The following is a 15,311-nucleotide window of genomic DNA, read 5'->3' on the forward strand; positions in this document are numbered from 1 at the left end:
TCTCTCAAACTGCTGAAAAAGATATTTTCTACTGCAAATTATAAAGCGATTCCTACTTTGTCCTTAAACACAGGCTTGGATCATTGCACCCTGTGCTTATCCCTGCTGGATGTGCACAGGTCGGAGGCGGGGGGAGAGCCAGGCCCGTGTAGCTAAGGGCATGTCCAGGTCCGGAGTGAGAAACTGGGGAGCAGAGTGATGGGAAGGGGTGTTCTGGAGCTGTGGATTCATTCAGAAAGACTCTCCCCAAACCCAAAGGAGCAATGCTTGGGTGAAGTGCTTTTATGCTGTTCTTTTCAGTAAGAATCAAGTCTGTTGTCAGCATTTGTGACATTTTCTCTGTTCCTTTCCTTTGGGCAGTTTGCCACTGTAACATACACAGATGACATTAGGATTTTCCAACTGCCATTTCTGAAGGCTGTCTTATCTACTCTGTACTTAATATTTTTCCGGGACATGGAGGTGGCTCTTTCTCCTCTGTTAATTAACTTTTTTTGCCTATGTTTGCTTGCCTTATAAATTCCTCTGACATCAAGGTCTAGGATTAAACAAATTGATACCACACTACCAGCGTGTGAGTGTGACACTGAGCTGACAGCCTCGGAGCCCGAAGTATTTCCACACAGGAACAGAGCAAATATAGAGGAAATTCCTGTTCAGCATCCCCTGCACCCTCCTGCCCAGCTCCCTGGGAGCCAGGCTCCGTAGGAAACATGGCAGTCCCAAATCCCTCCCACCCATCAGTGGTTTTTTGCTCCGAGGATGCCAGTTGTGGTGTTTCTTGGGAATACCTGTATATCTCTGCACTGTGTCGGAGTTCCACAGTAATGCAGTCACAGAGCAGTGCTAACCTGGTAGGGAGCCAGCTCCACGCAGTAGCCAGATTAAGTCGTCTTATTTCGTTAACAGTGTTTTGATAGTTTACTAAATCCTGGTAGGAATAAAAAGGTAAGGAGTGGAAAGAGCAAATCTCATGGATTATCTGGTCTTGGGTTTTCACTTCTGTTGGCATAATCCTGGTCTGAATGATGAGCTGTGGGAACAAGCGTTTAATGTTTTGCTGTGGTCTCGTCTTAAATGCGTGCATTGCTTTAACAGGATAAGCATATTCTCTAGATTTTTTTTTTCCAGTTTGCTGTTTTTATCACTGATGTGGAACGTAGCGCTTGTTTTCTTTATCTTCAACGGAAACATTCGTTCATCTCAGATAGCACAAGCTATTTGATCAGCTGTCAGATGGTAAGGCATTATACAAGCTGCTGACACAGGACAAATTCAGACCTGTGGCATGCAGCTTGAAAAGACTTCATGCCCTTGTTTTCAGTCCCTTGAGACACCCAGCTACTCCCTCAGCAGCAGCAAAGAGATACAGGAATCGGTTGTGCTGGAGCCAAATCCCTCTCATCTTACTGGGGCCGGGAGGCAGCAGCGATGTGCGTGGGGAGGCTGGTGTGGATGAAGCAGGCGAGACAGCGCCTGCCTCTTCCTCACAGCCCTCACCGGGAGCCGTGACACTGCTCTGCGGTGGCCCTGGGCTGGCTGAGGTTAACCTGTGTCCTGCTATGTAGCACGTGCTGAGGTCCACGAGGGGTTCCTGCAGGGTGCTGGTGAAGCAGATGGCTTCTCTCTGGCTCTCCTCCCCCCATTTGCTGTGTCAGGTCCCAGTTTGGCCCATCCCAGACATCCACAGAGTCCACAGCGGGGCCAGGCTCCCAGCTGCACCCTGCCACCTCCACTCCTTATCCTGAGAGTGCTTCTTGGTATGGAAGTGCAGGAAAATGGAGACTTCACGTGAGCACAACCCTTCTTCATGACCACTAGCCCATATTCTGCCCCTCATTTCTTGGCCAGCCCCTACCCCTACCCCCTCCCGCACATCCTTGTCCTGTGGTATTGCTAATACCAGGGAAGAGCGTGGTTCAGTGCATTTTGATCAAAGTTTGAAGGTTTGCCTTACAATACTTAAAATTCAGGCCTGCTATGACTCCCCTGACATTATGTGCAAACTGAAGCCAAACAAGCTGGTACTCTTAATACATAATCAGAAAATAGAAGATATCGTATTTTGCCGACAGCTGACTGCAAATCAAAGAAACAGGCTGCACAGCGCTTAGCTAACACCTGCCTTTGCAATATGGGCACATTCCTGATTTGCACTCTCCTTAATAGAGCAGTCTGGTGGCTGGTTGACTTTGATGTTAGCAGCTACTGTGGGAGACCAGCTGTACCCCCGGACACCCTACATGAACATTATGGGGCATAGGTGTTTGGAAGTGGCTTCCCAGCTGATGTTCCTCAGCGCATCTAGAAGGAGAAGGGCATGAAGAGCTCTTCCTGGGAGGGTCAGCCAGGACTGTCTCCTTGTCTGAATGTTTTTTGGCTAACCCCTAGGGGTTATCTGTGACAAGATTGGGTTTCAAGGTAGCATCGTGGCATACTAGCACTACAGGCTGTGCTGTCAGTTGCTTATCAGCATGCGCCAAATCATGTTCTCTTTAAAGATATGTATTTCAAGAGAGATGGGGACAGGAATACCTGAAGCAGGAAAAGCTGGGAGGCATAAGGAAAGGGATTTACTTTCATTGAACTACCTGCACTACCAGGTGTATTTTTAACATCTGTACCACCTCCAAGCTCATTTTGCATCAGCTGCAGACACTTTGACTTGGTTAAAAAAAAAAGAAGAGAGAGAAAAAAAAAAAGCCATGGTCTGAATTAGCCTGTTTTGTCCTCAGTTCCTGGCTGTGATGCTCATTAGCCTGGATGGGATTTAGGTGTGAAGAGGGAGAGGCCAACAGCCGGCAGTGCCTACCAGGGACAGTAGGAGAGGATGGGAGCTCCTCAGCTGCCAGGTGCTCTCATGCTCAGTGGCGGTACCCAGCCAGGGGCTGCATCCTGGCGTCCCTGCCGTGTGTGACAGGGGGGGCTCCGCAGCGTGGGGCTTCAGCGAGCCTGGTGGCCTGAGACTGTCCACCCAGAAAGCCCCAAGGAGGGGGTTTGGGCTGTAGGTGTCTTGGTGTGGGGGGGCTGGACTGGGTCGATTTTGGTCTAGGAGCATGAGATGAGGTTTTGGAGATGAGCAGTCTGGAGAGTGAGTGGGAGCAGGGTTACAAATATGAGGGAAGAATCCTGACGGATTTATCACAGCCTGAAATAAATTAACCTCTGGGAATTATTTTGTAATAATTTGCATTTAGATACTCTGACATCCAAATAACCCCAAACCTTTTGCAAACATTGTAATGAATTCAATCTCCAGCGTCCTGTGAGAGGGATAGAAATAGCACTATTTACATGGTTAAAGGAGCCAAGGACTCTTCTCTCAGTGTTGTATTTTACACGCCTGCGACTGCCCTTCTCTGGTTTTCGTGGCCAGGGAGTCTCACGGTGGGGTGACACACAGCAGCAGTGAATAGCTACAGCATTTTTCTGATCTCAGTGAGCTGAAATCCTGATGCCCCGGTGTGTTACACCACACGCCATGGTTTGCACTGGCTCTTGGCACAGCCCACGGCTGAGGGGAGCCTGCGTGGGCCAGGGCCGGGGGGCCGGTGGCTCACAGGGGAAGAAGCAGGGAGCTGAGCCCCGTCTCAGCTCATGTCAGTGGTGGCTATGAACAGGGCTATTCCCTCTGCGGGGACCCTGCCACAAAGCAGCCTGGCTCCCTCCCTGAGGGGAAAGTGGTCAAGTGATTTAATATTCAGCACTCTCAAACGCAGTAATGAATTTGATAGCCAAAATGATCTGCTAACCCAGCCGGCTGAAAGGGTATTTGAAGGACGATCCAAGCCCGTAGCCAGACAGCGTGATATTTTCTTGTCATCAGCCTCCTGCCTATTCCTTTCCACTCCAGGGCAGTTAATCATAAATGAGATACTTGTTCGATGCTTTTTTCATGCATGTTCCGCCCTGTCTCCATTTCCAAGAGACCATGAAGTCGGTGGGTTACATCCCACCCCGATTTCGGCAGCCTGCGCAGGAGAGCCGCCTCTTCCAGGGAGATCCAGATTGAAGCACGCAAAATTCGGCTGCCAAAGGCTTGGGCAAGCTGATAGTTTTCTGAAGGGAAGCCGAGCATCTGAAAGCACATCTTCTCTTACTTACAAACGTGTCTTAAATCTGGAGTGCTTAGGGCGGCACAGGGATGGTATTAGCTGAGCCGTTGGATGCACGGTGGGCACTCCATGTTCTGCTGCGGGGGTTGCTGGTCAAGGGCTGGGGAGAGATGGCTGGGTTTCAATTACAGACTCATAGGGGATAGTGTAATTCTCTTTGGGCATGACCAAGAGCTGGCCTGAGTCCCCGTGAGCGTATCCGTTATCTTCAAGGAGGTTTGGAGCAACCCTCTGCTTGCTGCTGCGTTGGGTTCTGCTTTGCAGAAACCAGGGGCTGGAGCACGCGCTGTGGAACGGGCAGTTAACAGCGTGTCAGGGGTGTGCGAGGGGAAACGTCTCTGCCGCCGCAGCCGAGAGGGGAACATACACTGTGTCTTGCAGCTTTACTCCTCGTAAAACGCCTCTATCTCTCCATAGATATCTGCAGATAATCTCCTGCCAGGTGAACCCGGAGATATTTATAGCGCAGCTTCAGCAACTTTAGCGGCAAGTTAGCAAACAAATGAACTTTGAAATATAAGGAGAGGAAAAATGTGGTCTAGAGTGCATTTCTTTTGGAGTCAATAAAAAAAGGTTAAAAAATAATAGGGAATGTTTCCAGGGTGGGTCAGGTTAAAAAGCAAAGAGAGCAAAGCATTTTCATAGTGCTGTAAGACTGTTTTGTGTGCACTGAGTTCGAATTACAAAGACAAATGATAAAAACTTTGCTTCCCGCTGAGATAAAGTGCTGTGGTGTTGAGTACCACACAAATGCCTGCAGAAAGCGAAGATAAATGTTGCTTCAAAAGGGATTGAAACTGCTCTGAGCTCAAGCATTAAAAAAATTCTATATCCGATTCGCAAAGTTGTTTAAAATTAAGCAATTTTAGCTTTCTGTCTTTTTTCCCCTCTGTCGCTTCCCACCCTGTTCCGCGGTGCCGGCTGGCCGGAGGCTGTTTGGAGCTCTGATGGCAGAGGGAGGTGTTGGACGGAGGCCATCCTGCTGGAACGCTCCCTCTGCTTTGCCTGGGGTGGGAGCGTGCAGGGTTTTTGTCTGGTCATGTCACATTTTAATTAGCGCGCCTCACACTTCTGCCGCTCCTCACCGTTGGTCAGGGAGCTCGGGCGCAGCACGGGGCTCTTCCTCCCCCTCCATCTTCCTCCTGGGGGCAGGCCCTGTTCTTCCCCAGAGGCCATCCCCACACTTTTCCCCTTTCTTTGGTTTCTACAGCCTGTGCGGGTCGGTTCCCGCTGCTTTATCTTGGTTTACAGGTTGGTTCCCGCTACTTTATCTTGGTTTACCGAAACGGGATTTGTGAAGGGTTGTTCATGGCCTAGGCAGAACCTGCAGGCCCTGGTGGGTAACGGCGGATGGAAAAGCGGGGGGACTGCTCGTGCTCTTGGGTGCTATCAAATGCAAGGGCTCGCAGGACCTCATCTACAAAACTTATCAGCGACTGAGCTGGTGGTGGTAAAGGCAGTCTTTGGGAACCATCGGGATCCTTTGGGATCCATTTCTGTGTTTATAGGCCTTTCAAAGAGGCCAGGCAGTCCAACCCAGGTGTCCTTGAGGGCACCAAGGGTGGCATGGAAGGATGCATAACCGCAGCAGAACAGCTATCAGCAAAACTTCGATCCTCGTCAGAAATCATGTGGCAGCAGAAATCACATGGAAGAGGCTGGACAAGAAGAAAGTTTTTAATTTGCCATGACAGGAAACAAAGCTGTGTCTTGTCAAAAAAATTATAGCTCTGCCTGTCTGTCACATGTCAGCGATCCTCACCATCGCTTCCTGGTACAAATGAAGCTTTGCAGAAACGAGCTCAGGGAAGAAGCTGCAATGATCTAGTTTATGAAGGAAGGAAAGGTTTAGGCAAGCCCTGTGACTTAAATTGCATTTGGTATGGTGAGCGTTGAGCCACGTGACGTTTGTATTTGACTCCGAGTTTTTATATTGAAGCAAGTTGCTGCTATTGCTGTTGCTTTGACGGCATGGCATGGTGGTCCCTGGGCACTCATGGGGACTGGGATGCGCCTCTCAGCTGGGGGTAAGACTTGTGTCTTACTCCTGATCATAGGAGTTACTCTCTTAGGAAAGGTGGTGACCAGCAGTTCCCATCACATAGGCAGGAAGGCTGCTCTGTCGGTGCAAATGACACGATAACCCATTTTGCAAGGGCAGGCTCACCCCGGCGCCCTGCAGAGGTTGCTCCAGAGGCGTCTGTGAGCAGGGACGCGAGGGCCAGCAAAATGCAAACTCATCCTGAATGGCTTCTGCCTAAAATACATCAACTGCAGAGCACGCCTGTCAAAATTGCTCTTAGTCAGGCTGCTAATGGCATGGCATTCACAAGGGTAGGACATGTGCCCGGTTTCAAAGACCCTTTACCCAAAGGCACCCATTTGCTCTACACTGGAAATAGTGAAGGACTTCAATGGGGAACTGTAGAGGACTGTGCAGGTTCAGGATTTGAAGCTGTTGAGACACACAAGATAAAACACAATTTTAAATATATGTTTCAGCTCAACTATGACGTTAAGACAGCAGTCCTGTAAAACTGCCAGCAAAATCCTTGGCAGTCCCAATCAAATTATGTTAAGCATGGTAACTTCTTTTTAATTGGTTTATCTCCGTGTGTGCTTGGAACAAGGTTTTTTTATTCTTAACAAAAAAAAATATCCCTGATGTTTGAGTTCATTGAAATGAATTCTTATTGCTGGGTAAGGAGAAACACAGGGTGTGTTTGCAGGTGGATGTGCCTTGGTTTGTAAGGACTCATAAAAACTTAAGCAATTATTTTTAAAATGTTGCTGACTCTGCCTATGCAAACGCTTGCTGCTCCACAGTATAAAGGGATTGCAGAGGGCAGGAGCAGCTCCCATACTGAAGAATTGTTCACTTTGACTGCCGAGTCCTCTTACTTTTCCTGTTCTTCCCTATAGCAAAGGGTGTATTCGATCAGTGATTGTCATAGCAACCCTTTTTTGGGTGGTCGTCTCTTGCTGGGAGGGACATTTTTCATTGAAAAAAATAGTAAATGGGCAGATTTCAAAATGTGTGGAGGGGAATTAGTCACCCAGATTCCACTGGCATTCAGCACGTCTCTGTCTTTTGAAACCTTCTCACTAGTCTCACCTCTCTGGCTATGGAAATGCCTTCTCAGGAATGCTTTTTTTTCTGGGAGGTTGGCTGGGGACAGGGGGGAGCGCATTGGAGGCGGGTTTTTTTCTTGGCAAAGTAGTTTCAAACAGTTGTTCTAATATACATGTTAAGTGGAATGAGGACGACTAATATGTCATTTAATCAGAAACTTCCATGTCTTCTGGGATTCTAGGCAGAGATGGATTCTAGGGCAGACGTTGAGCAGAAAACACTTCTATTTCCCTTCTTGTGCTGCGTATGAACATTTATCTCCTTCACTTTTCCTTCCCTCATGGTCAGCAGTGAGAAAATTGGTACCTGTATTCACACCAACCACTATACTAATGCAGGATAACTCAAATTAAGGGGTAAACATGTACGGCCTGGTGCAGATCCAGGTTACTAAGGAGATGGAATATTTTTATGCTGAGGTGGTTTGGGGTGAAGTCTTTCGTTTTCCAGACCTGGCCATTCAACAACATCTTCTCTCATTTTAGGGGAGCACCTGCGAATCTGCCCACAAGGCTATACCTGCTGCACCAGCGAGATGGAGGAGAACTTTGCAAACAAAAGCCGAAGTGAATTTGAAGCCATGATGAAAGAGGCTGGTCGCTCTGTGCAGACGACCCTAACAGCGCAGTACAGGAGCTTTGACAGTAAGTAAACCTGCTCGGTTCAACCCCTGCTCAGGATCCAGTCACTGCTTAACTTTCCAAGCACTGTTCGAGCCGGGGATGTGTGTTCGACAGGCCTTCCTCTGCATCTTGCTCAAGAGTTGCGTGAAATGTTGGCCTTCAGTAGGAATTGTACCTCTGGCAGTGTTTTTTGCCAGACCAAGTAATTTTGAGAAGTCCATTTCAGCGCAGCCATTGCAGGAGGGCGGCAGGCACTCATACCAACAAATTGTGTACCTTGGCACCGACGCAGCTTTTACAAGCATGGCGTAATCGGGTCTTACCACAGCAGCATAACATTTGAGGTAGTGATGTAAAACTTGGCCCAATGCCTTGAGCTGTAAGTTGAAGAATACGGTAAAGGTGACTGGATAGCCCTCGGTAGATGGATTTAAGGAGGCATGGATTTTTCTTGTCTTTTCCATGTAGATTGCAAATGAAAAGGAGATTAGCTCACATTAGACGTTTATAATGTTCAGCTTTATACAAACATCAGAAAGTGTTGCATTTTCTAAGTACTAAGACTGTGAAGGTCTTGGAGACTGTGGCACATAAGATGTTGTGGACAAACACACTCTCCAAAATACAGTACCCCTCCTAATGTGCTAAGCGAAGGCAGAGGATGGCTCTCTTACTTTTATTGTTCCCTGAAGAATCCATTTTGCAGTGCACAGTAAGCCTCAAGGTCTGAAGGCCACTGGAAATAAATGGTTTATTGGCAAAATTGAGATGACCTATGATTCAGAAACTGTATCCATTATCAGATTTTGAAGAAGGTCAGACATTTAGAATCATGGTCCTCCTAACTTTATCAACAGTCATCATATGGAGTTATCGTGTAAAGAATAGGAGTTGGGGAAAGAAGCTGTAATAGCCAGAAAGGTGGAACTGGAAATCTCAAGCAGTAAATAATAGATCTAAAGAAATAAGCCTGACCTTCAGGGAGCTGATAACCAAGATTAAGTGCTTTTTACACTGAATAGAAAGAAAAGGCAGTGCGACTCTGCAAAATGCATTGTAACTGTGTGGCCAGGGTTGACCAGAGCGAAGGCATTCCTTTAAAAGTTCAAAATTAATTGATTTTCAGCTGCCTTAAAAGGTGATAATCAGGATTTTCAAAAGAGTCTTACAATGCTGGTTGCTCAGACCAATGTCTGAATGGGACCTGACATAGCTGACACTGAGAGCACTCACTGACCTCTGAAATCCAGCCCCTCACAGGGGTTAATGCAGAGCAACCGCCGACCTTGCACCCTCTCCCTCCATTGCCTGTCGCAGTGTTGGCTGGTAGATCTGCGCTTTATTTGATGGAAGCTTTGAGGATTATATTGTCGAGCAAAAATTGCCTAGTGAACAATGGGTTTAGTATGAGTGTGATGATTTGGTGGATTAATAATAATAACAGCGATAAGAATAATAGTAAGCAAACCCAAGCATATGAAAGGGGGATGCATGTGTTGAGATGACAATTAGAGCTGCAAGGAATTTCCTTTTTGGTTGGTTTTTTTTCTGTTGTTCCCCAGCACTTTACAAAAATAGAGCTTTATTTCTGTGTTGCATGCCCGAGTTTCTTTTAAGCATCAAACAAAGTAAGCATTCAATAAGCCAAGTATTACTTTAACAGACCATAATGCACAGATCATTGGTGTTTTGCAGCAGGAATAACCTCACTTGAGCCCACAAGGCCAAGAAGATGTCTCCTACTCCCATTATACGTTTTTAGTTTGCTTAACTACCCTTGCAATCAATATAGAGTTTATAATTTATGCAAGACATGATTTAAAAGAAAAATTCATCGCATTGTGTCTGAGTTTCAAGCATGGCTTACCTATAAGTGATATTATTATTTTTTCTTTAGCTACTGCATAGATGATTTAAAATTGAGGGAGTTCTGGTGGTGGGGCAATGGAATCACCTCAGCTCCTGAAACAATGCCGTAGAAACCACCCTATCTTCCAGCTACTGTCATTAATCTCACAGTTAAGAAGATGTTTTGCAGGTAGTGCTGGTTAGACCTGTTCAATAGAAGAATTTTTTAATGTCAGGTTGATGAGTTCTAGCCTTTCTGGCACTGGGTGCCTGGTTTTGTCAGATTTCCTCAACTTAGAGTGCAGGTTTTGGGTTGCAGAGGTATCAGTGCACAGCTTGTCTTCATATTGGTGATTTCGTTTGGCTTTAGGAAGACATAGTGGGGGAGGCTCCACTGGATGGGGATGTCCAACCCTTTCTCCTAGTATTTGCAGCCTGGAGATCAGATTATTCGTATATTCTCTGCTAGCAGGTGTGGCACATTGAATTTTAGGCCTGGAGCTGTCTTTTTTAGATTCATCCCAGCAAATCTGGCTTCTGTAATCTCAGCGCTGATCGTGGCAATAGTCTCTACTTGCAAATTGCCCTGAAGCTCCCGGTAGAAAATAGCAAGGCTACGGCAATCTGCCTCTGAAGTAATACTCTCCATGCTAGTGTTCAACATTTTGCTTTGGAGAATTATTCATCCTTGCAGATTGTGGTCTGTAAAATTCTAAATTGTCAGAGCACCTCTATTCTGAGCTACGGCTTTGTCCCATTGCAAGGAATTATAATCTGTTGTTTCAGTCTCACCTGGCTGCTTTTGGGGAAAATATATTGTGGGTAAGAGCAGAGTGTCTTTTATCACATACAAAGTATTTTTAGAGAAAATATACATATGAAATACAGATGATATACGATAGGTATAGCCGTATATTCGAAAGTGATATATGTGGAATAGAATCCTCTGGTTTGAGTGCTCTCTCCACATAGCAGAGGACACATGCCTTCTGGGATGCCCTTCCTCCAGGATCTGCCAGGGCTAAATTTAAATTTGAACAGCCTACAGTATTGCTTAGCTGCTCACTGGGGCATTTGTTGGTTTGCTTTAGTTTACTGCAATTAGCGGGATTTAGGGGCATCAGATTCGAGCTACGCATGTGCTCATTGGCTTGCTGTTAACCTTTTAGCTGAAAAGGTAGTATTTTGCTCTACAGTCGATTGGTTTTAATTTAAAAAAGAAAAAAAAGAAAGACCATGAGTGATGGGAGCATATGCTTTTGATAAGTCAGTGTTAGGAAGGACGCTGAGGTCAGAGTGGCGGTATTTCATTAGCAGGATTATACGCACAAATTCTTTGTTAATTCTGGTGTGCCAGGGCTCTTGGTCAGGCGAGGGGGATGTAGTTACCGGGGAGGACAGCCTGTGGTGGGGACCTGCTGGAGGCTGGAAAATTGTACATAACCCAGACTTTAAAAGAAAAACCTGAATAATAAATGTGAAAACAAGTCAGGGAGTCTGGGAGGGAGCTGGGACAGTCTCTGTTGAGACTGGTACTAAATATTGTTTTAATGACGCTACTAACATTGTATGTGCCTCGGAGATTTTAGTTGTAGAATGTGCTTGTTTTCAAACTGGTATCACCTTAGTGGATGGGAAATTTTCAGTATCTGTTATTATAAAATGAAATACTTCGAGAAGGAACTTTGTTCAAGCAGATGGTTTCAGGAAAGCGATGAGAGCTGCCTGCTGCCCCCTCTGCCGGCTGCAGAACGGGAGTTAGCCACTAAAGTGCTTTGGTTCTTGAGTTGTGCGGAGAGCAAGTTATAAACATCGGGCAGCTTTGGGGAGGATTCCTTGGGAAAATGAGCTTTTTTTTTTTTGCGTATCACACAACTGTACGTCAGTGTTGCACAAAGTCATGGGACTTTCGAGCTTCTGTCCTTCCCAGTGAAACTTGTGCCTCTGTAATGTGTTACAGAGATGAGCCTGGAGAAAGCTCTGGACCATGCAGGAGGGGCTTGGAGGAGTGATTGGAGATGCCTGGATGGAGCGGTTGCGTCCGGAGCCGGGGCAGCCAGGGATGGCAGCATGGGATGGGGCTGCTCAGCTGGCAGAGGGGGCAGACAGAGGGAGCTCGGAGTGACAGCGCAGGGCTGCAAGCAGCAAGGAACAAGGCTGTTTTTCTAGTCTTGATGAAAGCTCGCTTGTTGAGAGGCTAATCCTTGTCTGTCTCTCTCTTTTCTCCCTTTTCCCCCACTTAAATCACTTTTTAATAGTACCGCAATGTTGTGCCAATCTTTCCTTCCCAATCATTTTGGTACACTTAGCAAGCGCTCCCTGTGTGACTGCTGACCTTTAGCTGGGAGCCAGGAAATCTGTCCTTTCAGAATTGTTTCATGTTTTCAGGAAATATCAACAAGCTGAACCAAAAATCGTAGCTTTTATTCCCCACTGCACAGGCTACAAAGCTATTTGTAGCTCTCATAAATTCTGGGATTTTTAAGCTGTGGCAATCAACTGCAGATTAAAAATTATGTATTTTGTAGGTCGCTGCTCATTGGAAAGTTGATGTCATGTAAAATCTTCCGTAATGTCCAATGTTGGTAGCTGGAAATCGCATATGCTGAAACACAGACCATGCAGATAATTAACATTATTTAAGAGTTAGTTGTAGACAGTTACATATTTCTTATGAAGATGAATCATTGTTTTAAATGTTACAAGGTGGGGAACGTCCTAGAAGCTGTTACACACTGATGGTTAAAATTTTAGAGATTTCTAAAGGCCTCATTTAAAATTCAACCAAATGTGTCATTGTCAGAGAACTGACTTATTTAACCCGCAGTACCCAGGGTTTTGGCCCCTAAAAGGACAGTCTGGGGAGAACAGGATATATACAGTATAGTTATTTACATGATCAGGAGGCTGTGGACTAAGCCCAGCAAGGCAAAGCTCTGTCCTACCCTGGACTACAAAATCCATACCTGTAGCTGAATTTTGCAAGTGTTTTTCTCAGTTGATGATAACACGAACCAAGCCCTGCCAGTCTGAAATTTTAAGGTATCCAAATTGAGTGGCCCATGCACCAGAAGATGTGTTCTTCTTGTCCCAAAGCTGTTCTGAGAGGTGTGGGACTACTCTGTGCAGAAAATGATTGAGACAAGACCAAAGCAGTGAATGGCTGGGCCATGGGGACTGCAGTGCCTGTGTCCCCAGCGTGATCACACCACACTTCCAGCATCCTGCTGCCACCAGTCCGGGCTGCGGCTGTTCCGTGGAGGCATCGCGTGGTTTGTGTTTGGTGAGGTGCTGTCTAAAACATACCGTGTTTGTGTAGAAACAGGAAAGAAGTTTTCCAGGGGCTGGTTATGCCTCAAAATATGGAAATGCTGTTGTGTTTTGAAATAAATTCCTTTGTTTCAAAGGTTGTGGAAGGGAACACTTCTGGAGTCAGCAGTGTCCCTCTGGTGTCTGTCCTGTGCTGGTCGAGCTGGCTGCCTCCCACCGCCCTTGGCATCGGCACCGGCTGCTCCTTGGAGTCAAGCCTTTGGGTTTGGACTTTAAATATATTGCTTGTGATCCAGAAGTCCCTAATTAGCTGGGGACGCTCTTTTTTGTGGTAACTCCCCACGCTGGGGCTCTGCCCCTGAAATTGTGGAGCGTGGCCTCAGTTGGTGGCCTTGGCCATAGGCTCAGCTCTGTGGGATAGCGCTGGCCATTCTCGGGCAGATGGGAGGTGGCAGCGGGTGCCAGCACCCCGTGGGGCAGCAGGCTCCATCGTCCCTCCAGGGACATGGTGGGGACACAGGGATGGCCTCCACGGCTCACCTGATGTTTGCCTTTCCAAACATCAGTCTTGCATTGGCTTTCTGCTGGTCTCATAACCGAACATCTAATACCAAGCAGTGCCTGTTTCCAAATGGAAAAGCATAAACAGACCGAAAATATTTCAACCCTCCAGCAAAAAGTTTGTAGGGTCAGGGAAACTGAGGAGGGGGGAATTAAGAAGAGGAAGATCTTTGAGATAAGCAGGATGCTTAACAATCTTTGTGAAAATTGTGACTTTTCCTAGTGAGATGACAAGCAAACAGGAGGAAAAGAAACCCAGGAGTCAATCTTTTTGGCTAAATAAGTGTTCATCACCCGCACTGTATTTCTCTGACAGGCCAGGGGTACCCTGTTCGTCAAAACTGTGCTACTCGAAGCACTGTTAATTGTTTTGTGCCCCCTTCTGCGTGGCACTTGGTCAGCGTCATTCAGAAGACCAGTTCTTCCCCAGCTTTGCCTCTGGGTCACGTTATCAAAAGTGCTTGTAAGAGGAGCTATCAAAGATGATTCTGATTAGGGTTGATTTGGGAAGAGGTAGAATGTCCTTTAACCTGGAAATAAAAAAGCAGGGTCCCCAGGCAGATCCAGGACGGAGAAACAAATAAGGGGGTTCCTTTGGAGGCCTCCTCAGGAGGAAGGCAGAAGCGCCCACACTCACCTCCTTCCTTCTTTTCCCCCAAGGAACCACCTTAAGAAAACCCCAGCACGAGGCAGGACTGATGCTAGTCCGGCCGTCGCTCCCCCACAGTCATGCTCCGCAGAAAGAAGATACTTTCATGTGTGGTGCTGAGCATCTCATTTGGTATTTATGGTTTCCTGGAATGGGGTGCGGTGTCTAGTGAGGCGCATTCCTGGGCTCGGCAAGATTAATCCTGACAGGTAGCTGCCTCGGGGAAGCAAACGCTTAGGCTCACCTGTAACAGCTCCAGCACCTGGAGTTTTCTCTCCCCTTCCAGCCACTTCTCTTCACATTTAATCTGCAAGGCTCCGTTGTGTGCTGCAGGGTATATTGCAATGTACGTGCAGCATTTTGCTTAACAGATGGCATAGGCACAGTATTCTCTTTTATAGAAAGAAAAGAGAGTAAAATGAGGCAGTGGCTGGGGTGAGAGCACTGCACTGGGGTGCCTTCTGCAAGGGCTTGCACACCCCGAAGACATGAGCTGTTTCATCCCTGCAGAAGTCAGATTAGGTAGAAAAGGTAGATCAGGCATCTCGGTTTCAGCAGCTGTCACCATGTTTTGTCACACACTCAAATAAAGCTGCCTGTGAGTGCTCAGAGAACAGTGAAATGTGCATCTGCTTGGGGACGTAAAAGAAAGCACCTGCTCTTCCAAGATACTGGATGACACAGGCGTATTTTGCAAGAAATTAGTGATGTCCAGATAGTCATTTCAGAAGAAAGTGTCGGCAGAGTTTGTTTTGACGTTCAGAAATCAACGCACAAATCTCTTTCTTTGAAAACCTTGATTTCACAGAGTAAGCAGCTGAGCTTTTATTACAAGGATGTGGCCTCTGGTGACTGCAGAAGCATTACACCCAGATGGCCAGATGGACGTCAGAGCAGCGAAACCAGAGACAAACAGCAGAGGTTATTCTGCATGGTTCTCCTGCAGAGCCTGTGTCTCGAACCAGTTTACACTCAGCCATCTTCCAGCTAGTTCACTGGTTTGCCACAGGAAGCAGTTTTCACCCGTCAGCTCTCTGATGCTCAGTGTTTCTCATAAGAGGAAAATACTAGGATTTCCTGGGCTGCTGTTCTTGCAAAGAAATGTAGGTGCT

The 15,311-nt window shown here is 46.8% G+C and overlaps 1 protein-coding gene across 1 annotated transcript in view; it reads left to right on the plus strand.

Moving 5' to 3' along the window:
- Window positions 1-15,311, plus strand: part of GPC1 (glypican 1) — a 218,398-nt gene that overhangs the window by 99,780 nt on the left and 103,307 nt on the right. Inside the window, exon 2 of the mRNA XM_063338939.1 lies at window positions 7,734-7,892. Coding sequence (XP_063195009.1) covers window positions 7,734-7,892 — 159 coding nt within the window. The remainder of the gene's footprint in view (window positions 1-7,733; window positions 7,893-15,311) is intronic.

The sequence above is a fragment of the Chroicocephalus ridibundus genome, chromosome 6 (assembly GCF_963924245.1).
Source record: "Chroicocephalus ridibundus chromosome 6, bChrRid1.1, whole genome shotgun sequence".
NCBI lineage: Eukaryota > Metazoa > Chordata > Aves > Charadriiformes > Laridae > Chroicocephalus > Chroicocephalus ridibundus.